The sequence below is a fragment of the Alternaria incomplexa genome (genome assembly GCF_024043165.1).
Source record: "Alternaria incomplexa strain BMP 0042 chromosome Unknown scaffold_2, whole genome shotgun sequence".
NCBI classification, from domain to species: Eukaryota; Fungi; Ascomycota; class Dothideomycetes; order Pleosporales; family Pleosporaceae; genus Alternaria; species Alternaria incomplexa.
The window spans coordinates 215,913-242,285 of record NW_026249851.1 but is presented as its reverse complement, the minus strand read 5'-3'; the positions used below and the strand labels follow the sequence as shown (position 1 = coordinate 242,285).

General features: G+C 53.1%; 10 protein-coding genes across 10 annotated transcripts; 5 read left to right on the top strand and 5 right to left on the bottom strand.

Moving 5' to 3' along the window:
* Positions 1-383: 383 nt before the first annotated feature.
* On the bottom strand, positions 384-2,052 carry J4E90_001550 (uncharacterized protein; the record flags this gene model as incomplete). The annotated part of the gene is made up of 3 exons (XM_051431137.1): positions 384-1,504; positions 1,555-1,925; positions 1,976-2,052. 3 exons carry the CDS (start codon positions 2,050-2,052, stop codon positions 384-386), a joined length of 1,569 nt encoding a protein of 522 aa, XP_051294271.1.
* A 1,036-nt stretch (positions 2,053-3,088) lies between these two features.
* Positions 3,089-4,797, top strand: J4E90_001549 (uncharacterized protein; the record flags this gene model as incomplete). The annotated part of the gene is made up of 2 exons (XM_051431136.1): positions 3,089-3,545; positions 3,599-4,797. The coding sequence occupies 2 exons, from the start codon at positions 3,089-3,091 to the stop codon at positions 4,795-4,797; spliced, it is 1,656 nt and encodes a 551-aa protein (XP_051294270.1).
* A 615-nt stretch (positions 4,798-5,412) lies between these two features.
* Positions 5,413-5,886, top strand: J4E90_001548 (uncharacterized protein; the record flags this gene model as incomplete). Its single annotated transcript, XM_051431135.1, has 2 exons — positions 5,413-5,664; positions 5,734-5,886. 2 exons carry the CDS (start codon positions 5,413-5,415, stop codon positions 5,884-5,886), a joined length of 405 nt encoding a protein of 134 aa, XP_051294269.1.
* A 2,072-nt stretch (positions 5,887-7,958) lies between these two features.
* Positions 7,959-10,714, bottom strand: J4E90_001547 (uncharacterized protein; the record flags this gene model as incomplete). The annotated part of the gene is made up of 5 exons (XM_051431134.1): positions 7,959-9,610; positions 9,681-9,726; positions 9,773-9,906; positions 10,008-10,466; positions 10,516-10,714. The coding sequence occupies 5 exons, from the start codon at positions 10,712-10,714 to the stop codon at positions 7,959-7,961; spliced, it is 2,490 nt and encodes an 829-aa protein (XP_051294268.1).
* Positions 10,715-11,455: 741 nt separating this feature from the next.
* Positions 11,456-12,341, top strand: J4E90_001546 (uncharacterized protein; the record flags this gene model as incomplete). The annotated part of the gene is made up of 3 exons (XM_051431133.1): positions 11,456-11,495; positions 11,549-11,614; positions 11,665-12,341. The coding sequence occupies 3 exons, from the start codon at positions 11,456-11,458 to the stop codon at positions 12,339-12,341; spliced, it is 783 nt and encodes a 260-aa protein (XP_051294267.1).
* A 94-nt stretch (positions 12,342-12,435) lies between these two features.
* Positions 12,436-13,449, bottom strand: J4E90_001545 (uncharacterized protein; the record flags this gene model as incomplete). Its single annotated transcript, XM_051431132.1, has 1 exon — positions 12,436-13,449. The coding sequence occupies one exon, from the start codon at positions 13,447-13,449 to the stop codon at positions 12,436-12,438; it is 1,014 nt and encodes a 337-aa protein (XP_051294266.1).
* Positions 13,450-13,749: 300 nt separating this feature from the next.
* On the bottom strand, positions 13,750-14,682 carry J4E90_001544 (uncharacterized protein; the record flags this gene model as incomplete). Its single annotated transcript, XM_051431131.1, has 1 exon — positions 13,750-14,682. One exon carries the CDS (start codon positions 14,680-14,682, stop codon positions 13,750-13,752), a length of 933 nt encoding a protein of 310 aa, XP_051294265.1.
* Positions 14,683-17,900: 3,218 nt separating this feature from the next.
* On the bottom strand, positions 17,901-18,461 carry J4E90_001543 (uncharacterized protein; the record flags this gene model as incomplete). Its single annotated transcript, XM_051431130.1, has 3 exons — positions 17,901-18,227; positions 18,276-18,359; positions 18,426-18,461. 3 exons carry the CDS (start codon positions 18,459-18,461, stop codon positions 17,901-17,903), a joined length of 447 nt encoding a protein of 148 aa, XP_051294264.1.
* Positions 18,462-19,802: 1,341 nt separating this feature from the next.
* Positions 19,803-20,641, top strand: J4E90_001542 (uncharacterized protein; the record flags this gene model as incomplete). Its single annotated transcript, XM_051431129.1, has 5 exons — positions 19,803-20,121; positions 20,180-20,197; positions 20,254-20,364; positions 20,413-20,531; positions 20,585-20,641. The coding sequence occupies 5 exons, from the start codon at positions 19,803-19,805 to the stop codon at positions 20,639-20,641; spliced, it is 624 nt and encodes a 207-aa protein (XP_051294263.1).
* Positions 20,642-21,620: 979 nt separating this feature from the next.
* Positions 21,621-26,053, top strand: J4E90_001541 (uncharacterized protein; the record flags this gene model as incomplete). Its single annotated transcript, XM_051431128.1, has 6 exons — positions 21,621-21,787; positions 21,846-22,206; positions 22,254-23,628; positions 24,158-24,411; positions 24,459-24,542; positions 24,590-26,053. 6 exons carry the CDS (start codon positions 21,621-21,623, stop codon positions 26,051-26,053), a joined length of 3,705 nt encoding a protein of 1,234 aa, XP_051294262.1.
* Positions 26,054-26,373: the final 320 nt, after the last annotated feature.

Here is a 26,373-nt window from a genome sequence, read left to right as displayed (position 1 = left end):
GCCGTTTCAATCGTTGCGCCGCGTCACTCGCAGGCTGCTTGCTGGTCGTAGACGTGAGCTGAAGACGCGTTCTCGGTTAGCGTGGATGTGGCCCCAGCTTGGAAGAGCCTTCTTCCAGACAAGCCTCGCTGCATACGCTTCGAAAGTCTTTTGCTGTGCAAGGCTTGCAGCCAAGTTTTCGCGCGGATGAGAGATCAAGCGGTTGTATTGACATGAGGCCGCGTATTATCGCAGCGAAGTTTCGGGATTGAGCAATGCAATGGGCAATTCACCTGCAGCAATGGATCAATGTTTACCATGACATTGTTTAGATGTTTACAGGTACACTGTCATATACGAAATGGACGTCACTCAACGCGCTTACACGTCATCTCTGCTTCTGATCACACTGTCTCTTTCGTCTCAACATGCTCCGTGCTGAGCCCCTTCTCAAACTTCTCCTCTTCATGCGCCGCAATCCTGGCATCAGCTTCGATGAATTCGGTTGGGCGATGTAGCTGTATAGCGAGCTTGTTCCGATGAATCAAGATACCGGGTTGCGTTTCAAAGAAGCGATCGATATCTTCAAGCGTCCGGTTGGCCGTCTCTGGGTAGAGGAAGTACGTGATCGGGATGAAGGAGAAGCAGATGACTGCCCAGATGATCCAGAACTTGTAGCCTAGGTTCTGGATACCGGGAAGGGTTGCTTGTACAACGCCATAGTTGCAGATCCAGTTGGTCGCCATCGCAAGGGAAGCGCCTTTGGTTCTCATCTCAAGCGCGTTGATCTCGGTCGGGTACAGCCAAGGCACACCTAACACGCCCATGCCAAAGCTGGCGAAGAACACGAAAAAGAACGCAACAGCGACGATGCCCAGCTTGTACGAATCGCCACCTTTCTCGGTCTGACCCTGCGATGCTGCAATGACGATCCAGCAAATGGAGCATGCTGCGGCCGAGACCATCATGACCTTGCGACGTCCATATCGTTCAATGACGAAGTATGCCAGGCAAGCAAAGATCAGGTAGTCGACTGACCCAGCAGCAGCGAGGATGCGCGATAGAAGCTCAGATATTCCCAAGGCGTTGATGAAGATATAAGACATGTAGTAACTCGTAACGTTGATTCCCGAGATCTGGTTCATTGCCTGCATCCATGCGCCCAGGAGCATGCGTCGCAGTACACCGCTTGGCCCTTTGCCGGTAAGAAGCTGCGTCCATGTGTATGTGTTCATTTGCTCGCGATCGAGAATGTCCTTGATGATGTTGTACTGCGTGATAACCGAAGGTGATTCTGGGGTCGCTCCATGGCCTTCGAGCGCAGCAAGAACTTCCAAAGCTTCGTCGATCTTGCCTTTGCGGATCAGTAACCGAGGCGAATCTGGTAGGAACGGGCACATGGCGTAGATGCACAGGGTGAAGAAGAGTTGGAATGCGAGCGGGAAACGCCATGCGATGTCGCGCGGTGCAAACGAGAAGCCGAGAGTCAGCCAATTCGAGATGCTGAAGCCGGTGATGCAGTTCGCTGTTGACGAATTAGCCACAATATCACACTGTATGTTACGAATGCCGTACCCATCTGAATGATAACGAGCTTTCCTCGACTATTCATCTTACTGGTCTCAGCCTGCCAAACTCCAGCTGTTGCTGTGTTCATGCCAGTACCAAGCCCCGCCACGATGCGCCCAACCATCATGCTCGCTACAGTCCAACTACATGTCTGGATGATTGCGCCGATGCCGATGATGGTCGAACCAAGGAGAATTTGCCTTGGGCGTCCGAGAATATCGCCAGTCCATATGGTACTCATTGCTCCGATGAAGCAGCCGATATTGTAGATGGACGTCATCACACCTTGCATGTTGGCAGACGGGTAGCCAAAGGTGTGGAGGAAGTTCTCTGAGATGATGACATTGCCGAAGACACCTTGATCGTAACCGTAGAAGCTAATGGGTGTCAGACAACCGCGATGCAAGATGTCTTGATCGTAGCTTACACGAGTACTGTACTGGCAGCGATGGAGATCCATACTGTCAGCCGCTCACCAGAGCCTCCAAGATATTTGCGTGCCATGGTCGCGTACTCTCTGTCCAGCTGCCGATGTCACGAAGTCCGTAATCGTGGATGCAGAGTAGGAGGTGTCGTGGAAGAAGGAAGTGCCCCAAATCGAGAGATGCCAATAGCCGATCCAATGCACTGGGCCTGTACCAAACTTTGTCATCTGCAACGGGGTCGCAGCGACGATCAGCTCTTTATACCGGGCATGAGCCCTGGCTCGGGACTTTCTCCGCTTATCATTATCCTCGTCATGCGAAGCTTGTCAAGCCTCACAAGCCTCTGGTCGTCTCCAGATCCACTGAACTTCCCCAGACTCTGATCACATACCCGATACCCCATAGGCCGAGGGCCCACTCGGTCCACACTGGAGCTCTGTTACTGGTGATAGCGGCGTTTTAGCCGAGCGAGGAGGCAATGAGTGATCATAGCGCAAGGGTAGACAGGCGAATGCAGCGATGTTGAGGTTGCAAGTAGGGAGATGATGCATCGCGGAATACTAATTCAGGGAAGGCGGAAAGCTGCGTCGGCTGATGAGCACGGAAGGTGAAGCGAGCGCGGGGTAGCGAGGAAGGTGTGCCGAGTGTGGGGAAAATCGATACTGAGGTTCAACGCCACAACACGAAATCTACAAAAACCTTAACATTCTTGTACGAGCCTCTGAAACAGAGTTGAGAATACAGCCGGTATATCATGACCAAGCTCTTCCCGGGCATTCAACCACGCGAGTGCCGAATGAGGGAGGTAGCCTCGGGAACTCCCCGCAGTACTCCTCTCCTCCAATATATTCCACGGAAGAAATAGACTAAACTTGAAGTCGCGCATCATAGTCCCCTGATCTGCGCATCATATCCAAACATGTCGAGCGCAAGGTCTTCCATTTCGAGGAGTACTTCCGGCATACGAGAGGTATACGCACGAATTCATTCCTTCCACCGGTAAAAGGTCGCTCGCGGCTTCTTCGTATTGATGATGAACTCAAAATGCGAAAGTATAAAGAGATGGGACGTTCGTATAGACGGGTAGGAAGCACATCGACCAGGAAATATACACCATGATCTTAACCAACTCTGTTCTTCTGACCCTCGCTGGAGCGACCCATGTCGCCTCGCAGTCGTTTCAACTGACGCCTGTCATGGGTTGGAACTCCTACAACCAGATGTCATGTAGCCCCAACACCCAGAAGATCACCACGACCATCAACTCGCTTGCGAGTCGCGGGTTCGTCGACGCTGGCTACAAGTTCTTCCAGATCGATTGCGGATGGGCTTCAAGAGATGGACAACGGAACGCTACTAGCGGCGCACTGAAGGTGGATCTGAAAGCCTTTCCGGGTGGGTTGAAGCCTTTGAGCGATCTTGCAAGGTCAAAGGGCATGAAATGGACAATGTACTCGGATGCAGGTGTGAGAATGTGCGACCCAGAGGCGCCGAGCCCTGTCTTGGGCTCATTAGGTCATGAAGCTGCGGACGCGGATTTCTTCAAGACGCTGAACACTGAATACGTCAAGTGTATGTCTGAGAAGTGATCGTATATCCCAACCACTAAGCTGACAGCCTTTCAGATGACAACTGCTATGCCGACGGACCCGCAGCTAGCCAGAACGCTCCTAAGAACGCCAGAACTGATTTCGTCACCCGCTTTGGCGTTATGTGGAAAGAGCTCCAACGCGTCGGTATCCCGGGCATGTTGATATGTCAATGGGGCGTTCCTTTCACAACCTCTACTGGTCTCCAGGGACCTGCTCAGTGGACGAAGCCCATCTCGACTTCCTTCCGACTTTCAGACGACATTACTTCAGGTTGGGCCTCCATGTTCCGCATCTACAACCAAGCTGTGCACATCGCCAAATCAGGTCTAGTCGCCCCGGGGCACATCGCCGATGCTGATCTGCTCATGGTCGGCAACTCTGGCATGACATTCGACGAGCAAGCTACGCACTTTGCCGCGTGGGCTATGCTGAAGTCGGCGCTTATGGTCTCGACCGATGTAGCAGCTCTGTCAAACGAACTCGTCGCTGTTCTGCAAAACAAAGACCTGATTGCGATCAACCAAGACTCCGCTGTCAAGCCGGTCACTCTCCGTCAGCGTTGGAGCGGGGACCGTGACCTTTGGGCTGGCGACCTCGCCAATGGAGACATGGCAGTCTTGGTCGTAGACCTCAGTAACACTGCGCGTACGCTGAGCCTACAGCTCTCCGAACTCGACATCGCATCGGCATCGATTAAAGATCTCTGGACGGGTAAGACTGTTAGCGAGGCTTCCCTCTCCAAGCAAGTCAAAGCGCACGGATCGCTCGCCATCCGCCTGTCCAACATCCGCCGCTCAACAGCCGCCAAGCCCACTTACAAGTACGTTTCCGCATCGACTGGCTCCCTTTCCTCGGGCGCATCCACCCAGTCCTGCTCCGGCTGCACCTCTTCCAACAAAGTCGGTAACCTGGGCGGTTCGTCGAACGGTCGCGTAACGCTCTCCAACATCCGCACATCCAAAGCCACACAAACAGTGTACTTTGACTACATCAACGGCCAGGTCGACTACATGGGAGGTAGTAACGAGCGCGTCGCATCGGTTAGCGTGAACGGAGGTGCAGCAAAGACCGTCAGCTTCCCTCTGAGCGGATACAATTGGGACAAAGACGTACACAAGAACTACGGCGTCGAGCTGTCGGGCTTCAGCACCACAGGTACCAACACCATTACCATCTCTGGTGTTGGAAGTGCGTACGCGCCGGATGTTGACAGGATTGGTGTGATCGCCTAGTGTGCGACCGGCCTCAGTTCGGCGCATTCCTGTCTTTCCAGCCACGCTTGATTAGCCGGCTCAGCCACCTTTCTAGCGGTCTGAGCATCTCCTTTGCGACGTACTACGCTTGTTTATGAAGCACAGTGAATGAACAACACTATATTTTCGGTCCGACGCCAAACCTCCGGCTGGGTATCATGTGAATACGCAACACAATCTGCTCTTCTGCCAGCCCTCTGTCAGCCAAGTCCAGCGCATCACCGCGATAAGTTTCTCCGTGTCGCTACCTCGTGCGCTAATTGAGTGGTTGTTTGAGCTGTCGCATGTGCCAAATCTTACGATGATTGATGCGATATCTGCGTATTCGGTGTTTCTCGCATCTAGGCTTACCTCGTAAAATGATTGACCGCGTTTCCAACGCAGCGTAGCATAGCACAGTGCATCTGACGTATGCGCATCTCTTAGCAATGCAGCGCATGAGCAAATATCAAATATCTCGGCCCTACAATACGCAGGTACAATGACGAATACATAAAGATCTTCATATCCTCTTTTTCCTTCTCCACCACGCCAGATCCACAGCCGCGCATCACCACTTCAAACCTCATTCTACAACCCGTCAAATACCCCAAGATGCAGCTCCAGTACCTCCTCCCCGCCACGTTCTTCGCCGCGTCGACCATAGCCGCAAAGTTCAACGGCTTCTCCGACATCGCCTGCCAACAATACGACGGCACCTACATCCCCATGACAGCAACCCAACTGCAAGACATCGTCGTCAAGAACTGGGCAACCACGCAAGAAATCCCCGAAGCATCGCGCTCCTTCACTGCGCCTGATGACAGGAAGCTCTGCCCTTCGAACTCGGATGATACGTACAAATGGGTGAGTAATATGATCATGTAGCTTGGCTTGGTGAAATGGTTGCTGACTAGTCTCGTTTCTGCGTTCTAGGTCTCAATCCCGCAGTGGGGCCAGGGAAGTAAGTGGCCCGCTGGTAATGGTGGTGCGCTGGCGGTGGTTTACTACAAGGAGACTGATACGTACAATGTGTGCCGTTATCTCGCTGCTGCTCAAGCGGATGGGTATAAGGGTGCTTGCAAGTAGGTAGTAGATGGATGCCGGGCGGGATCGGCAGCGAGCGAAAGCGTACTTTAGAGTTGATATTTTACTATGACTACACTCGTTGAGTGGATGTTATCTCTACTTCTCCTTTTCCATATGCGTTGCCACCTTGGCTAGAGATTAGTGAAGAATGACATCATGCCAGCCGTATGAGTCACAAACAAAACATGCAGCTTTCTGATAAGAAGTCAGTATTAACACCGCTAGATCGTGTGCAGATAGTACGAGGTCTTCCTCAAAACACCTGTCCGGGAAGTAGCAGATACTTATTCACGCTGACTATACTCCAGAAACGCAAAGGGTCCTGTGTGAGGGTAGGTGTTGCGGTCTCTGGAACAGAAAACAAGAAACAGAGAAGGTGGATCGAAGGATAGTGGAGACAGAGTATCCATTCAAATTGCTACATGAACTACTTCATTCTGATCTTCGATATTACGGCTGCCGCCCGCTGCATAGATGCAAGCATTGTTGGGCCTGATCAACTGGGCACTCTAGCGAAGACATCATACCACCATACCGGACGGTGTGTACTCGTATGTTTCCGAACCGTCTGTCGATCTCCATACCCAAGGATGCGTTTCGCCGCTGAATGCTTGATATTCGTACATAGCCAAGAAGGCCGGCTTTCTCCATGCTTTTCCGCAATGACAAGTCTCACAACGGCATATCCAACCCGCTCCAGAGTCTATCGGCTACGGCATGTAACAAGCAGTATTCCGGCAACCCCTCTCCGCTCGCCCGTCTACCACGCGAATTACGCGACCAGATCTATGAGTATGCCCTGGGTGCCGACATGATGCGCATATTGAGTTTCGGCGAGACGAAGATCATAATGCTGCCAACCTACGCACCGAGTCGTGTGCACTGTTTGTTGGAAGATGGTCTTCCGACCTGGATGCTATCTAGCAAGATGATTCTGTCTGAAGCACTCGAAGTCTTCCACCGAATGCAGTGCTTTGAGCATATCGGTCTTCCGCCGTACGCTCAATGGAAACTTTCGCCCACCCGAACGAACCCCCTGGTACTCAACCAAAATATACGTCACGTAAAACTCAACGAGCCACTCGAAGTGGTCGGAGATTCATTTCCATCACCGAGCTCCTGGCATCCCGGATACAACGATACGTTTCTAAAGTGTCTCGCTTTATGGAATCCTCCGGAATTGGACGTACGCTGTGAGGTATTCTCTAATAATCCGGAAGGACCTCGCATGAATCCAAGCGAGGTACCAAAGTGGCACAACAAGGTCCCTGTGCGGAACTCCGATGTACGTGATCGGTTCAAACAGCTTCGCGGACAGTGCAAGAGCATGACAGTGGAAATTAAAGTCCCTCACGGTCTTCACGAGAATGAAAAGCTTTTGAACAACGCACGAGCTTGGGCTGAACCTAAGCTTGAGCACAAGAGACAATATTTTGCTGACTTATGTCAGTCGATTGAGGCATGGGCGAGGGAATTGGTTGGCGGGAGCACGCGCTTCTTAATGAAGAACGACAATGACGGAGGTGAGGTGTACTATACGGATGACGAAGACGATGAGCATGACGAAGATGACGAGCATGACGGGTACAACGTGTATTACGAGCATGAAGAGTATGGCAGCTCTTGGAAGCATGGTATTCCTCCGGAAAAGTACTTTAGGGCCATATGCGAGGCGCGAAGATTCGACTAAATGTGTCGCATAGAAGCACTGAATAACGTTGGGGATTGGTACTGCGGCCTTGCAATAGCCAACATCATCAACATAGCGAATTTGAGCTCCTTCTAATAGTCTCAGTCTTTTCCACTTAATACCATTTCAGACATACGCGCATCCGGCCGCATCTTTTATGTGATGTCTCTCACCAGATATTCCTACCATGGAAGAATTGAAGCCCTGGCTCCGAACTGAACAACCTACATACACCGCGTAGTTCTCATCGCTGGTCTCCTTGAAAGCACGGGAGATCTAGCAATGCATAGGTATACCATGGGAAGCAGATTCCATTGACTTCCCTCTACCACCATCACTGTCCACAGAAAGCGTAATAACATTTCCTCTTCCATAACAACCCTCACTTCCCCCTCCGCAACCCCCTCAAAGTCCCTGCAAACCTCCTCCTAGTCACATACACAAACCCCATAAACACCACCGCAAACACCACACTCCCCGCCCCCGTCCTCTGATTCATCCCCGCCTGTTTCTTCGCCTCCTCGTAATACCCCTTCACCTTCTCCGTGACACCATCATCCTTCTCCAAATCAGGCATAGCCATGATCTTGACCACCAACGCCGACCAGCCCGTGAAGTGCTGGGTACGCTGTCCAGCGCCTTTGACAGGGTCGTATTGCTCCCAGATATAGCCTGTTTGGAGGTACGAATTGAACACGGTGTGCACGATGTTGCTGCGGAGTTCGATGTAGATTTCGCGGCAGCGTTGTTGTGAGGGGCCGGGGATTTGGGCGAGGTCGAGGAGGTTGGTGAGGAGGAGGTAGTTTATATTTATCCAGATGGGCGAGCGCCAGTAGTTGTCGTCTTTGCCGTAGGCGTCGTCTTCGGGGCTTAGACTGCGGACGCCGAAGTCGGTCCAGAGGTGGTTGGGGTCGCGGAGGAGGGTTAGCATTGCGGGGAGATGTGGGTGTGAGGCGTCGGTGAAGCCGGTGAGGAGAGGGAAGATGGAGATGTAGCCTTTGTGGCAGGCGTGGGTGTGTAGGTCGTTGCGGACTACGGCGTCGCAGTAGGTGTTTGGTTCTTTGGACCAGTGTATGGTGTCGATGTTGGTTTTGACGCCGCGGATGTGGTTTTGGTATGTGAGCGCGTCGTGGGCGTTTTCGGTGAAGAACGCAATGCGTTCTAGTGTTCGTGCCATTACACCGACCCAACATAGGACATCTAGGTGCAGCTCAGTGATGTCAGGAGGCTCTGCTCGAGGATAGTCGTCTAAGCCACTGGCGAAGTTCGTTCCTGGTGTTCGACCACGCCACCTGTAGCCTTCATTCAAGTTGGCCGATGGAATGGAATGGGCCTCCACATCTCCAGATTGCGACTTCCGGAACCAGTCGTAGTGCTTCTTGAGGTACGGATACATCTTCGTCACCAAAGCTTTCCCAGTCTCTGCTTTGGCGAGATACAGGGAGTCGTGACCATGATATTTTGTCGTCCCTTTCAGCATATCGATGAACTTTGAGATGACCAGAAACATCGTTGGCGGGTTCGCAATGTGTGGAAATTGGGTGACGAACTCAGCAGGCGTTGCACCCTCGGCTTCCGCGCCTAGGATCTGCTCTCTTGCTATCCAGCCATCATCATCCATGAGGTTTAAGAGCCAGTCGCGTATCACCTCGAGAGCGAGATCAGCATCCCACTCGACGACAAGGAGAAGATGAAAGCCCTCATCCCATAGGAAGCCCCTTGGAAAGGCTGCACGAGATGGCGTATGAGTGAGGAGCTCATACGGGCCTTTCGTCTCCGGTGTTGTATGCTTCTTTGCGTCGACTGACTTCTGCCAGAAGTTTGCAGTGGTCTCAGCGTATATGGCCTTCTTCGACGTGTCGACCTTGGCAGTGCCGGTAAAGTAGCCTAGTCCACCTAGCAGATTGGAGAAAGTATTCCGAGAGAAGGCGCGGTGCATGACGGTGGTGAAGGGCGTTTTCGGGGTGAACACTGTGTCGAAGTTCTTGGCGAAGGATGCGAGGGTTTCCTCTAGACTGGTGGTAAGACCGGCGGCTGGAAGGCATTAGCATATCTGGTTCATGGACGCGCTTCTTCGTATAGAATGGCGGAGGTGAGTACTCACAGGTCATGGCTCGTTTCGCAGTATCACTCGAGTAGAGGATGTCGAACTGCTTGAGGTTAGTCGCAGTTTAAACATATGATCGTGGTGCTGACCTCGAACTCCCCATGGCACACCATCTGCACTAACTGTAAATTGCCGTTGCCCGGAGCGTCGCGCAGTACGATATCATTTGGTCCTGGCTCGGTGCGGTCTTTCGTTTGGTCTTTCAGCGACTCCAAGAAGGTGGCTTCTTGCACATGCTCATCAGCTGGTTGTTCATGACACGATGGGGAGGTTCGAAGCACAGGTAGATGGGATTGAAGATATCATGGCATTCATTGTACTTACATTTGCCCTGCCACAGCCTATCTTCCGTAACGTTCAGCGTCTTGATATACGCTATTTCCCGTTTCTCATCTGCATTGATGGGCACAGGGATATGAATACCCGCATTACCCAACTTCGGATGCGCAATATTCATATTCACAGCCTGAACCGTCTTCTCATCGGCCTCAAACTGTTGACGCGCCTCGAGCTTGCAGTCGGCACAGGCTTCCATGGCCTCCATGCCAATGTAGAAGACCACGGTAGTCTTGAGGTCTTTGGGTGCATCAGGCCTGGGCATGCCCTTGATGCGCAACCCCCAATTCCCCTGGCTCTGGCCTTCAGAGTGCTTTATGAACTCGGTTATAAGGTTTATTTTGTTTCCGACGTCTTCTATCATTTGTCGGCCGCCTTCTCGTGTATCGTATGAGATCCAACCGTACTTGGCCATGCCGTCGCTCTGGTTCACGTCATGTCGGAGTGCTATAGAACTAGTTAGCGCTGTACGCATATCCTCAAAGTGTCTACTTACTCGTCTCTACATCTTCCAGCTTCCCCCACATGACGCCCGCAATGAGACTTTTGGGCATGCGGGCGCGCAGACCCAGATACAGATTGGGACGATAAGGGCCCCATAGTAGCGACTCGTTGCTAGTCGGCACCTTGTGGTCAGCGGCGGACGCGTGTGGGAGGAGCGTGAAGAGGAGCGCGAGGAGAGCTGGCGGGAGCATGATGACGTCGAACGGGTGCGACGCGTTTCACGACGCGTTGACCAATTGCTCTCAAGCTCTTCGGGACGACTGCGGTGGCGCGAGGCTTCGGGGCATATCTCTGCTACGTTGACTTAGCTCTTAGCTGACAGCGACAGCAATGCGCCGGCTATATCGGACATATTTGCCCAGACAGAGCGGCCTTGGTTCCTGCTGCGTTGTGATTGGATGACGCGCTACGCCATGGCCAAAAGAACTCTACTTCCATCTTCAATCAGTCGCACGCGATAAGAATCACAATTCGCTTTACTCATCGTTCGAAAGATCTACAGCTGTATTCGCCTGCGATGGGGTTCGGGTCAGTTACAGCGACTGGTCATCCGCATGTTACTACGAATGCATCTTCTTCGTTACCTGTCATGCCACAGAAACTTCAACCTTTCCAGGAGGCATTCCGAAGCATACCTGGGTAGTACACATTACACAGAATAACACCTACTCTTGACGCCAAAACATGATACAGGGCTAAAAGGATAATAAGGATACTGGCAGTTCCAACCCGCCAACCTCCCGCGCGACGTCAGCGGTCCACTCACGCCGCCGAGCCCCCACAATCTGCAAATGCGGATGAGCGAACTAAAAGCCAGCCATCCCGCCTTGGACGCTGGCGATCCCGATCGACTCCAGGATAGCAAGATATAAAGACTTTTACGCGATTTCTGACACAGAACGAATTTGGAGCCATTTCAAGATTACAGCAACATGGAAGAACAAGTAGAGCGCCTAGCAAACAAGGTCTGGGGTATGTGACAATTACGAGTTGGAAATAAGAGACACGTGTTGACGAGACCGCAGACCAATATCAAGATGTCCCTGCATCAAAGCGCTTGCTAATCGCCGTATCCGGTATCCCAGGGTCCGGTACCGTACACGCACGAACCTCAACCCTCTAACCCGCTGACCACGACCAGGCAAAACAACACTAGCAGCCATCGTCTCAACCAAACTCAACGAGAAACATGCCCAGCAATCCCCTGGTACCGCCAATAGCAACCCACTCTCAGCCTTCATACCAATGGACGGCTTCCACCTCTCGCGCCAACAACTCGACGCAATGCCCGATCCAGACAGCGCCCACGCGAGACGAGGCGCGGCATTCACATTCGACGGCGACTCCTTCTACAGCCTAGTGAAGAAACTGCGAGACCCCATATGTCCAGAGAGCTCCACACTCTACGCCCCCAGTTTCGACCACGCGCTCAAAGACCCCGTTGAAAACGACATCGCCATCTCGCCATCCGTCCGCATCGTTATTTTCGAGGGTAACTACTGTTCGTTGAACAAGGCGCCTTGGAATGAAGCTGCGAAGCTCATGGATGAACTTTGGTTCGTGGATGTGGACTTTGATGTTGCGAGGAAGAGGTTGGTGCATCGGCATGTTAAGGCGGGGATTGCGGGGAACGAGGAGGAGGCAAGGAAGAGGGCGGATGAGAATGATCTTGTTAATGGGAGGGAAATTGTGGATTTGAGGCTTGATGTTCATGAGTTGGTTAAGAGTGTGGAGGATAGCGAGTGGGCGCCTGAACAGCAGGGGGTGGGGGATGGGGCGGATGAGGGGAGTAAAGGGGGGATGGCGGGACGGGTTTGATGATGGGTTTGCTGATATTTAGCATTGGTAGTAGATAGCCTGGCTTTCTTCGCTGTAATCGGCTCCCGAGTCTAGACGCTGCACTGCCGCGCATTCATGATCTCTGCGTGGAGACCCTGATAGTCCTCAAGACTGTTCGCTTTTCATAGTAGGACGTGTCTCTCGTATCATCGCATTCGTGCACCTCCGCATCACTACCAACGATACCCTTCGCCCACACTTCCACCGTCGCCTTCTCCTCGAAAAGTTGATCCGAACTGTCCAATTCGCAGTGCTCGCACACGTTACTCTGAAGTTCAACAGTCAGGCCTCTGCAACACCCACGAAGTCCTTCTATCTTGCCATCTAGGCTCTTTCTTCGCTTTTCCCTTCTCTTCTTGTTGTGTGGGTCCGCTTCCGTACGCACATAACTGCACACCTGGCAGAAGAAGGCCACTTCACAGACGAATTTAACGTCTTTGAGATCTGGTCGGAGTCGCTGCAGGTATTGCACAAATATGGTGTCGACCTCGTCCGGCGCAAACCACAGATCTTTCGCGGCGCCTGTAGCCCCTTGCCAATTCAACGTGACTTTCCATGTCATTTCGACGTTCTTGATGCTGTTGTTGAAGAGAAGTGTGTTTTTATACTCGCTGCGGTCCACCGGGTTTGGTGGTGCACGATAACATGATTTCGCACTGAAAACTCTGCGGCGAACTTTTGGTGTTAGGCTTACTCTTCGTTTTGTTCTTCCATATTGTGTGGTTGGGACATATGTCTGCGTCCTGTAGAAGAGTTCAAGCGCTTCCCCAAGAATCGTTTTGCACGAAAGTAGCCACTCTGGAAGGCCCACGTAGTGGTCATCGAGATAGCTCGAGGGGTACTTTCGGTTTTTGGCATCGATGGCGAGGTTACGGTAATGAAAGGTAGTTTCATCGGAACCGAAGGCGTGCTCCCAGATCATGTCGCGCAATTCGCGGGGCAGGCGAGTGAAGAGTGGTGACTGCCCATTCTGAGTGGTGATGAGTCTTGATCGTTCAAGATCCTCTTTTGTGCTGCGTTGACGGCGCTTACGGGGGACGTAGGGTCCGTCGTCGGGTGAGTAGCGTTTTGCGTTGCGCAGATGCATGTTGAGAGGTATTGCTATCTGGCGAGAACCTGACAGGAAGGTGTGAGACGACCTCTGGAGCGTACGCCGCGATGGGGGATTGTTGTAGAGAGAAGAAAACATGGCTTCACAAGTGGGATCGAAGTTTAAGTAGCCGTCGTATCGGTATAGAGCTAACTGGTTGTGGCTAGCGTCATATCCCCGTTGGAGACCGAGGCGTTAATATGGACGACTGTATTGCCTGGAACTGCAGTCGACGTCTGTCGACTATCGATACAGCCTCAGTGACTCCTTTGTATCTGATCTAGGTACGATACACAGTTATGTGCTCTTCCGCGATGCGTTTGCTTCCACCTTCCGCGCAACGGTCGTCACATGTCGCACCCACACCGAGTCCGGCTGAAAAGGCGTCCAGGGCTTCCAAGCATCGACACGACCCAGATCGTCCCAAGACGAAGCCCCACCCATACCGACAAGCCTCATTGCACACTTCTCCGCATCGTCCATAACCGACAATGGCGTGCCACCCTTCTCAGGATCTGACCTAACCACGACAGTAATCTTGACTTTATGAAATCTCTCCCGCCAGTCTTCTTCCCACCGACGGGCGAGGTTGTGAGATTGGTAGTTCCTATAATAGTACTCGGTCTCGACGTGGTACCAAATCAGCTCCAAACGCGCATCCTCTAGAAGTAGGTTGTCCATCAGCTCGAGGAAACGAGCAGTCAAATCACAAAATATATCGTTGTTCTCAATCCAAAATTCCGGAGCGTGATATCCGGGAACCAGCTTGACAGTTCTTACGCCACCAGGAGTGAAGATAAGCGAGTTCGGTAGTCCAGGCAACTCATTTTCGGGTGATGTTGGTTGACCAAAGGGTTGGAAGGCGTAGGTGCGGGCGATTATGTCTAGGAGCTCGTAACAAATCTGCTGACTGGACAGCGACCATAGTGGGAGGCCTCGCTTGGTTGGTTTCAAGCGCCGAACGCCTAGGTAACCTTCGGTGTCCTGTGTTGCAACAATGATGAGCGTATCCACGCGGAATGTGAGATTCAGACCATCAAGTAACTCCAAGTAGATCTGGTTTCGAATTTCGCGTGGGAGATTCAAGAGGGCGCTTGCTTCTTGAGACGGAATCTCCGAGACAGTAGGCCGAGCCTTTCGGGCTTTGGTCATCAGACGCTTCGAGAAGCGAGTGCCTTTTGCCGGCGACAAAGCGCGTTTCTTGGACGGCGCCTTCTTGGTAGGAGCCATATCGTCGTCTGAATGATATTTGGGTAGTAGATTCGAGTGGTGACGACCAGTTGTAGCAACCAGGCCGAGCTATAAGTGAGCTATGAGGTCGAGTTGGGTGATGGGCGAGCGTCGATCGTTGATTGTCCGTCCTGCGTAGGTCAGAAGATCCATAGATAACGGATTATATATGCGAAAGCATCCGAGTTCCAGCGCTAGATATTCTCGTGATCACGGGCACGGTCCTTGTCTGGTAATGAAGGAAGGCGTGACGAATGCTGCCTGGGCTACCCTCTTCGTGACCCGATCAAAAAGTCGAGAACACCGCTCATCTTACAAATTCCCCTGACTTCCTCAAATCAACTCATTGCCAACTCGGAAGCCACAATGAGCTCCACATGTACAAACCGCGCCAGCATCGAGGACACCTCAAACCTCGACCACCTCGAAACATCCAAGTCCACCGCGCCGGCTAAATCAGCCCTCATCTCATCGCATAACCTCCTTCTCGACCTTCCAGCCGAGCTTCGACAACAGATATACGCTTACGTATTCGGCGCTTCCCCCCGCGCATTCACCACCAGCAAAGAGACGAGCGTCCAGGCTTCAGTGCGCGACTTCGAGACTCCTTCCCGCTACTATCCCGGATATGCAATCACTGGTCTACCCAAATGGTTGCTAGCCAACAAACAGATCCACGCCGAAGCAATGGATGTGTTCCGCCGATGGCGTACGTTCGTGTTCGATGACCCGGTGCCTGTGTGGGAAGATCCAGATTTGTTATACGGAAAGCCGGAACGGTCTTTCTACAGTCTGACCTACGGTGGCAGCGCCAACATTGATCGCGTTGTGTTCCAACCTGGTCGTACTGTGCGGTTGAGACTGCACAATACTGTTCGTCCCAAGTACACACGAGGCGAAATTGCACGTTTTCTCGGGAAAGCGAAAGAGGATGACGCCGAGCTTCTCGACTGTATTCATCGTGGACTCGGAGAGAACGCGTGTTTGGACTTATACTGGGATCGTATGTGGTGTAGAACTTCGTTGATCGGTGGGGAGTGGCTGGAAGGCGAAAAAGAGATGATGGATAGTTTTGATGAGAGGTGGAGTGGACGGTTCCGTAAGGTTTGCGTCCATGTTAGGTATGGAGGAGCGGAGTGGCTCTTTGCGCAAAACATGATGAAGACTGCTAGGAAATGCTCACGGCGACTCGTGGGTATCACTGCAGGAGAGGACGTAGGCGTGCGTTGGTCTAGGAAGGAGGTGAGACCGGCAGTTAGTCCTATCCACCTCAGCGATTGGGAGTCGACGTTGGTGATCGAGCGGAAGATTTGAGATCTCGGCTTGACCGCGTAAGATGTGTAGTTGGGGGCATTGGTGGCCGGCACGAGAAGCTTCTCCCGAAGTATGTATAACTCGTGAACAATCTCCCTCATCCAGTTGATCTTTCAACCGTAACATACCTCTTGATGCGGCCATGACCAAACGGTCTATCGCGACGATTCCTCACTTCTTCCGTCCATCTCACGCTTGATCCATCCTCCACCGTCTCTCCGTCTCCATCACGCTCCCCGCCTCCTCTAGCAACGAGTCTCTTCGCCGCCCGCTCCCCCAATCCCGCCACTATCTCTTTCGCCATCAACTCATCCACCCTACTATCCACTCTAATCCGCACACGTTCCAATCTGCCCACCCAGCGTTCCAACGCCTCATCCTAAGAATCACTTCATCACCCGGCAACACGCCAAAAACGTTGTAAGTCCAGTACATGCGCAGCTTTTTAACAGCTGCACCAGGCTGGTGCAGGACGTTCAACATCTCCTCATCAAAAGGCCCAAGTTTAACCACCACCGTCCTCTGCTGTTGCCCCCTGCGCGCTCCCGATATAGCCATCTGTCTGCCCAGTGTAGGGTCTACATGCCACCGCGCAAGCCCTAATTCAGTCGTGACTTCGGTATCAGAATCTTGTGCTAGCTCGTCCGGGTGCGCTGCTGTGATATAGCTTAACGCCCTCATGTTGAACACTACTGTCTTGACAGCCGCAAAGACGAGCCTGTTCAACACGTCATCCGCGGCTAGATCCCTGAGATCTGTTCTCCGGACGAGGCCGAGGCCGGGGTGGTATGAGGTGAATGCGTACTCTCTTGACAGTACGTTCATGCCTTCTTTCAAAATTTGTGTGCACGTCATCAACCAGATCGGCAGACCCTTTTTTCGGGGTTGTGATATCGCGTTGTTTTTGTGCACGATTGTCTTGGGGATCGCGAAGAAGGATGTGATGCGAAGGCTGTTTTTGAGTGAGGCTTCGATTGTGAGCGAGTTATATGAGAAGGTGTAGATGAAGTTGCGTAGTTCGGCAGGCAGGTTGAAGAAGAGACATGGTGTTGGTGAGGTGCTTGAAGAGGTGTGGGCAGTATGTAGTGCCGTGTTTGTGGTTTTGTTTAGCATGCTCAGGAATTTCCCTCAATTCGGGCCAGGATAGGCGCGGCCTTGTAGTAGTAGTGTTGCTGAGGGATGCGGCTGCTGTGGGGCAGCGGCTTGTGATTAATTGTGGAAGTAAGAAGGTTTAAGTAGAAACAGTACGTAGAAGCTTTGAAGAAGAAGCTTGTGAGATGCTGAGAAGCTTTCGTTGTAGGTGCGCATGCTGAGATATCTTGATGGGGCAGGCATCGGCGAGTCACGTGCTCTAATATCCACTAGCGCATCCACTTTCAAGACATGCGCAACCTTGGAAGTCATCACCATGCAATTAAACAGCCAAAACTGAGTTTTCCAGTAATCATATTGCTACGATAATCTTCTACTCAAACAAGCATACACGCTCGCGGCCGTGAAAGATCCGAGTCTGGCAACCTTGCAAGAGCACCCGGAACATGCTCCGGTCTCTGCAAAACCCACTCATCCCCTATCAAACATACTACACAAAGAAGTGAAGAACATGCCTGTGCTCCCCAGCTTCATATGCAAAGGAAACAATTGTTTGCCGACAGGCGTTTGTGGGCGCCGATACAAAAAAGGCTCGGCCGGCCATGTGATGGGAAAAGCTCGCTTCATCCGGGAACGCCACATCCGACTCCGTAAATGACGATGAGAACCGGGGTCAGGCCGTTCGAAAAAGGGTGGGTGCGTATGTATACATTTTGGGCACCCGTCATCCAAGGTTGCGCCAAATGAGTGCAGCAAAAGGAAAGCAAAGGGGAAGCGCGCAAAAGTGCTAGCGACAAACGGGTGTATGCCGTCTATGCCTTGACTGCGCCGCCCTCCTCGACGTTCTCGTTGTTCTCAAAGTCTGACGCGGAGGTCTCGCGGTTCAGGCTCGTCTCGCGGTGCAGGAAGGTGTGTTCCTTGACGGGGCTGCCTGCCAACTCGCCCTGACTGTTGGCGGTGGCGCTGTCTCTGTGGCCGTTGCCATTGCCGTTGCCGTTCTGGCCGGTGGGCGTGGGCGGGGCGATGTGTGGGATCTTTTCGGGGTTGGGGTGCTCGCGGCCGACTTGGGTGACGCCGACGTCACCAGCTTTGCCGGCCTTGGAGAGGGCGTAGTCGCCGCTGTCGAAGTACTTGCGCTCCTGCGGCCATGGTTAGCAGGGCTCTGAATGTTTCGCAGGGTCTCGTACCTTCAACTTGTTCTGGAGCAAGTCCTTCTTGTTGGGCAGCTTGCCATAGAGACGGAAGAGCTTGGCCTCCTGCTCCGACATTTTCTAAATCACTGTTAGCTAGACATATTCCTAGAGGGCGCGCATGGCTTCTGTGCGGCTATGACGTACGCTGACATCGACCTTGTTCTGCTGGTGCGGGTTCATGGTTGCGGTGGTGGTGATTGTGGTGTTGCGGATCGCAAGTGACGTTCGTCAGAGGGGCAGCTGCTCGCGAAAGGCGCAGAGTGTCAATCGAGTGGATTCTTTGTTGGACGGTCGACACAGAAAAGGGTCAAGGGTCGCAATTTGTTTAAAAGTTGCTGTCGTTGGCTCGCGCTGACCACTTTGGGCGAGTACCGTTACCCGTTATGTGACAGGGACAGGGTGAATAGATGTGATTGATCCGGCTTCCAGCGCTGACGATTGGGTGCCGACAAAGCTCGGGCGTGTGTCTTTGCTGCTGCCTGACAACACAACAACGTCGACGTGTTATGACTCGCTTGGCTTGTGGTTCTGGTGCTGTTGAAGCGACGATGTTTGGGTGGGAGTGGGAGGAGTGCCCCTCTATCCAGCTCGACTATGCGATAAGCCTGGATCGCCCGAGGTTCCAGCTGCTCGGAATGCTGCACGAGATCAATCGAGCAACAAAGCAAAAAAAAAAAGGCGCTGTTGAGAGTTGCAGAAGGTCAAGTGAGTTTGATAGAGGCAGGATGTGCAGAAGAGTGTGGATGATGTAATGGACTTTGGGTGTTGCCGTCTCTTCAATTGCTTCGCTCGAGGTTGTCACTCAAGGAGGGGCAGATGCAGCACATATGTAGGCGACGAGTGGGCCGAAGTGAACAATTCCCAAAACGTGGCTGACTTAACGAATGAATTGACGCAACTCGCACAAAGACACCAAGGCAAACCAGCCGTTTCCGCGAAAAGTGTAACCGGCCCTTACGCGCGTTGGTCGGATGCACGCTGCACGCTGGATTGCCGTAGACCTTAACAGACGCGGCACCTTCACAACGTCACGCGTGCACACCATTGGCCTCTTAATCCACCAAGATCGCCAGGGCCCAGCTCGAAAGAGCTTACCGGGTCGGTATTTTGTGCCATTGGAGTTTGGGCGCGGCGACGTCACATGGAACATTGCTTGGACTGAATCACGATGCACTTTTTTTATCTTGCAACTACGAAAGGATGCTTCCCCGCTTCCCACGATAGACGGTTGCTTGAGCGTGATAGGCTGCTTCGATGCGCTAGTTCTAGACTTTATCAAACCCTGAAGGTCAGCCATGCTCCCCACCACCACCTACTCTGATTAGCGAGATACTACTGCAGGGCTTCAAGGTTCTCACCATCGATCCAGAACACAGGAAGCAAGACACGACATCAAGCCTGAACACATCTTACAGAGCCCCGCCTGTTGAGTAATTCGCTTAACGACTGCAGTAAACCATCACGCCAAAAAACACACAAGACCGGGAGCGCATCCCACCTCCAATCACAGAGATCGCGAAAATGGCTGGCACCGGCAAGACCTTTGTGGTGGAACATCTGGACCCTGAGCTCGAGGAATGGTCATCTCTTGAGTATTCGAGTATCGCGGCGGAGTCACATGCGTCCGGCGCACAGTTCTTGCTGTCTTCAGTACCGGCTTCGTTGAAGCTACCAGTCAACCTACAGGGCGCGAAGGGACTCAATGTCGAGACAAGAGGTATTGAAGAAATCTATGCCGACAAGAAAGACAAGGTGTGCCTGCTTGATCCTGCCGCAGCCAAAGACTTGAGCCCGGAAGATGGCGAGACTTTTGACATTTTCTTGTTCGGCGGTATACTTGGTAAGCATCCGCACTGATCCAGAGAAGAAATGTGATGGAAGAGCTGATTCTTGATTAGGAGACGACCCACCAAGAGGTGTGTAATACTGTCACTATTCTTCCACTGTGTACAGTTGACTGACATATTCCTAGACCGCACTTCGGAGCTGCGCAAGAAGGGATACCAAGGACGTCGCTTGGGACCAGTACAGATGACGACTGACACAGCAGTACGTGTCACGAGGATTTGCGTGCAAGACAAGGGTATGCCAAACTGTTCAGACGCTGATGCATGTTGCTGACGAGGCGCAGTACCCGTCGACAAGATCCCGTACATCGACCATCCTGATCTCAAGATTAACAAGAACGAGAGCACGCAAATGCCGTTCCGCTACGTCAAGGACGACAACGGGGAACCTATCATGCCCAAGGTAAGTGTATGCCGTCGCCATGCCTCAGTACGTGATATTAATCGGATGCACAGGGAATGCGTGAGCTGATCGTCAAAGACTCAGCCAAGAGCCTGAACGATCTCTTCTGAACACGGGCTGCTTTGCATCTCAGGCGCGCATCTTCGCGTACCAACAGCACGGAAGATGAGCATGCGCCACTGTGGCACACAGTCATCAACGATCATTGACATGTACCGCTTGCGGGAATTCCAAAAAAGCATTTCGAGGATTAGAAAGGGGTCCGCGGTGTAGTACTAGGCGGGATTCTAGCTCTCTGTCGGGGCATCGACCAGACGGACCGAATCGGATGCTGTGGTGCTCTAGAACGTCTTTCACGTTGGCGCGGAATGACGGCATAACGAGTTGGTGCTAGAGGGATGGTAGTGTACGTAGTCCAAAGAGTTATTGTCAGCCCGGCGAACCTTGGGATGTGAGATTGACGACTGCATGCGAACATCGGCGGCTAGGGACGCGTGTACATTTTATTTGGGGTTCGCATTCGGAAGATTTGCGGCCTGAGGACGGAGCTGACACATGTGTGAAGCATGAGTGAACGCTGCATGGTGTCAGATGCTGGGGCGCGATGCGCGTTCTCGAGACGCGGAGATGGCAGTAGCCGGAATGGGCGCTGTGGCGTGTGATTGGCCGTGGGACGAAGCTTGGACGGTACCCCAAAGATGTACCTCAACAGGCATCTCGCTATAATATTGATATCAGTTAACTTTCTTCGCTCGTTCTCGACTGCTGAATGAATAAGACCATTCGTTGAAATTGCCATTCCCCTTGTGGATCGCTCGCGTGTCTTGCGTCTCACGATCTACATTGACAGGCCCCTGTTCTGGATCCCAACTCGGACTCGTCAGCCGCCGCCGCAGTAGCCACCTAAGCTGTACTCTGGAGTCCGATCTTCTCGCACCTCAGCGCCTATACCCTACACTGTGCCAGGCTGCGCATTCACCTATCACTACTCTGTCTGCACTCGCTGTGCCCTATTTCCCTTCACTTCCCATGACATAGCGACTGCGCACCGCAACCTCCGCGGCCTCAACTCCGAAACGCGGCCTCACTATGGCCTCCTCACATTTTCCGCTGCGATGGCGGACGGCGCTCCTGGGTAGCCTCCTGGCGACGGTATCATGGCTACCGAGCATAATGGCGCAAGAGAAGACGCAGGCCGACTACTTCATACACGACCTGCCCGGTGCGCCGAAGCCGTTGCTTAAGATGCACGCAGGGTAAGCAGACTGGGAGAGGCATGCGCGCGTACAGAGCAATACTAACCCGATCAAACAGACACATCGAAGTCGATGCAGAGAACAACGGCAACCTCTTCTTCTGGCACTACGAGAACCGCCACATTGCAGACAAACAGCGCACTGTACTTTGGCTGAACGGCGGGCCGGGCTGCTCCTCGATGGACGGCGCCATGATGGAAGTCGGCCCATACAGAGTGCGCGAAGGCGGCAATCTCGAATACAACAACGGTTCATGGGACGAGTTCGCAAACCTGCTCTTCGTGGACCAGCCCGTCGGCACTGGCTTCAGCTACGTCAACACCAACAGCTACCTCACGGAACTGGACCAAATGGCCGACCACATGATTATATTCTTGGAGAAGTGGTTTGCGCTATTTCCCGAATACGAGCATGACGATGTGAGTGGCTTGACTAAGTGGACCCGCGGGATACTGACATATGGTAGTTCTACATTGCCGGTGAATCGTACGCTGGACAACACATTCCCTACATCGCTCGCGCTATCCTCAAACGAAACAAAGAAAACCTCTCCAAAACACCATGGGCGCTCAAGGGTCTCATGATTGGAAACGGATGGATATCACCAGTCGATCAGTATCTCGCCTATATACCCTTTGCCTACCAGAATGGACTCATGCGGGCTGATACAGACTCGGCAAGACGCGTCGAAGAGCAACAGAGGATATGTGTCAAAAAGCTCGAAGAAGGCGGCATGAACACCGTCGACACGAGCGAGTGCGAGCAAATCATGGTCAGGATTCTGGAAGAGACCAAGAACAAGAAAGCCGACACCATGAACCAGTGTCTTAACATGTACGACATCCGTCTCCGTGACGACTCATCTTGTGGAATGAACTGGCCCCCGGATCTCGCGCAGGTCACTCCCTACCTCCGCCGCCCAGACGTCATTCAGGCGCTCCACATCAACCCCGACAAGAAGACCGGCTGGCAGGAGTGCAACGGGGCTGTTTCTGGCCATTTCCGTGCCAGGAAGAGCGAGCCTGCTGTCAAGTTTCTACCCGAACTCATCGAGCAGGTTCCAACTCTCCTTTTCTCTGGTGACAAGGACTTCATTTGCAACCACGTTGGCACAGAGGCCATGATTGGTAACATGAAGTGGAACGGCGGAAAGGGTTTCGAAGCATCCCCTGGTGTGCAGAACGCAAAGCAGGACTGGATGTTCGAAGGCGAAGCCGCTGGAACATGGCAGGAGGCGCGTAACCTCACATATGTTGTCTTCTACAACTCCAGCCACATGGTTCCTTTCGATTACCCCAGACGCACTCGCGACATGCTCGATCGCTTCATGGGCGTAAACATTGAGGCCATCGGTGGTGCTCCCGCCGACAGCCTCATCGATGGCGAGAAGGGTCCGTTGACCAGCGTTGGCGACCACCCCAACTCGACACAAGCCGAAGAAGACAAGACCAAGGAGCTCAAGGCGGCAGAGTGGAAGGCCTACGCTCGCTCCGGCCAGGTCGCGCTCGTCGTTGTCGTCATCGTCGCCTGCCTCTGCGGCTTCTTATGGTGGCGCAGCAGGCGCACAACCAGCACCTACAAGGGCACCGACAATGACGAAGGACGCGAGTCTCTTCTCACCGGTATGGGCCTCGACAACTTCCGCAGAAAAGAACGCAGGCAAGATCTTGAAGCTGCCGACTTCGACGAACGGGAGCTCGATGATCTCGACGAAGTGCCAAAGAAGCCGGGCAATGGCTATGCGAGCGTGGGCACGGAGAAGGGGCGAGAGCCGCACAATGACTCTACGTTCTCTTTGGGCGTTGATAGTGATGATGAGGAGGCTAGCTCGAGCGATCGGGGTAGGAGAAAGGAAGCTTCGTGATAGATTGGGGTGTTTGTAACGGCGCTTCACAAATATACTAGGATAGGATTATAGCATTGCAGGCGTATTGGGTGCCGAAATTACATTATTTTGCCTTGCCAGCATATACTTGGTATACGATGGTTGGATCATGGTGACGCGCATACCTAATTATTGCCCCTTCTCACGTGGATGTCCACATACTGAGTATATGGAGGCCTCCACTTACTTGAGTATGTGCAGACTTCAGGCGGCTGAAGCCTGGTTGAGGTTTGCTAGTGCTGCACTCGGGGTGGGTCTGGTCGATGCTGCCTTGAGAGCACGTGAGTGCGGGACTAGCGCGACCGCGTTCCTGCCGTCCCAAGGCGCGTCATCTTCAGCCACGACGCCTCGACTTCAGCAAAGCGGCGACCCATGCCCACCACATCGTAACAACAACAATGCCTGCGTACGTACAGAATTTCTACGCGTTCCTCACGCACCGTTTCCCGACATCAACAAAGTCCGCTAACAACGATGCAGGCCAGGCGACCAATACAACGGCGGCAACGTCAAGAATCCCTTCGAAGAACGCGTCGTAAACGGCTTCACAGCAAAGGAAATCGCGACATTACAGAGTCGGCTGAATAAACAACTCGGTCCGGAATACATATCGCAACGGCCGGGTAATGGCGGTGGTAAGGTGGCGTACCTGGAGGGGAACAAGGCGATAGCGCTTGCGAATGAAGTCTTTGGGTTCAATGGATGGTCGAGCTCGCTGGGGCAGGTGCAGATCGATTACGTATGTTTTGGTCTATCTGAGAGGCAAATACATACTGACAAAGACAGGTCGACGAGCATCAAAACGGCAAGGTCAGCTTGGGTCTCTCGATAGTAGTGAGGATCACGTTGAAGGATGGCACATATCACGAGGTAATGAGGTCGCTCTTTACATCTCACGCTTGCTAATACCGCGTTAGGACATCGGCTACGGCTCGATAGAGAACGGCAAAGGCAAAGCAGCATCATTCGAAAAGGCCAAGAAAGAGGCGGCAACAGATGGCTTGAAGCGCTCGTTACGCACGTTCGGCAATGTCCTGGGCAACTGCTTATACGACAAAGAGTATCTCAAGAAGGTCCAGGTTATGAAGGTCAAACCAATCAAATTCCAGGAGGACAATCTCTACCGACATAACGATTTCAAACCGCCACCCCAACCTGAGGAGCAAGCTGTGGTCAAACAGGAGCCGCACAAGACACCGGTTCGACCCAACCAGGTCCTTCGCACGCGTACAGATCACCTGAACAACGAGTCGTTCGGGGCTGACTTTGACGACGATGCGGATGAGAACTTGTTCGATGGAGTTGATGTCTCAGAGGGCCATGGCGACGAGCTCTCATTGTCAGAGACATTGTCCGCCCCGGAGACAGCAGCACCGCGTGCTATACAGCCAGCGAAACCAAATGGTGTATCGTCTGGTCGCACCTCACCTGTCCGCAACACTGGACCCTCTCGCCAGCCCAACGGCAGACCTCCACAAGCCGGACGTGGCCAACCTGGTGTGCAACAACAGCAACCAAACCAGGCACCCGGTAGGCCTGCCCCTCACATGCAGAACGGAAGACAGCCACAAACTCCTGTTCAACAGCAGCCTTGGCCGGTGCAGAATGGCGGTCGCATGGCCCCACCAGCAATAGACAACGGTGCTGCCTCGAGACCCGTAGGACAGCAGCCCCAGAACCAACAAGCCCCTCCTAACAACCAACCTCTCCGACCAACCCCACCCCAAGCACAACAACCACCGAACCAAGCACGACCAGTCCCACAAGCCCAAGATACGACCACACCCGCTCAAAACGCACCTCCGCCCAACCACCGACCCCCCGTAGGCTTCGTAACCTCCCGCGCCGCCGAGCTCCTTCAAGCCTCAGACTCCGCCTCCCTAACCAACCTCCCATCATTCAACCCCAACGCCGACTCGCCCATACCGAAAGAGAAACGCACCCCCGGCGTCGACCACGGGGCCAGCAAACCTATCAAACGCGACGCCGTCGGCGCACCCCCCGCCCCTCAACCACCACCCCAACGACCCGGCGTAACATCAAACGGTTCCTTCAACCGCCCCAACGTCGTAAACCCACACATGCAAGCTGATCGCCGCATTGGCATGCCCGGTGGGCCAAACTACGCCATGAGTCCTAGTGCGAATCGTGGCCAGTACAAGCCGCCTACCTTCAACGGTGCGGGGCCTGGTAATGGCAATCCTGCTGCTGGTGCTGGTGGTGGTCCCGGGGGTGTGAAGAGAGAAAGAGCCGCGTTGCAGGATGTTAGCAATGTAGGTGTTAATGGGAATGGGGGCTTGGGGAGTGAGGGGCCCGAGGCGAAGAAACAGAGGGTTGATGCGCCGCCCGGGGTGGAGAATGGCGGTGTTGCTAGTACGTGAGGTACCAGTGGAGATCAACAGGCTGCTTTCGTACTGCTGTGTTAGTGGACAGGGCGTTATTCTGGTGGTAAGACCAGGGTGTTTTGGCGTTATGAAAAGGGTGATGAGACGGTTATGTTTTAGCGGGGATATGTCTTTCGGGATTATCATTTCTTGGGAGTGGATAGTGTAAATGAGCGTTTCTGTCGTGAGAAGAGTTGAGGAATCTGATACATTGATACCAACCATTACAGGGACATGATTGTGTTGAGGATTGCTGCTTCTCGGGCTTCATTGGGAATGCACCGATACAGATGTGATTTGACTCTGCGTAAAAGGAA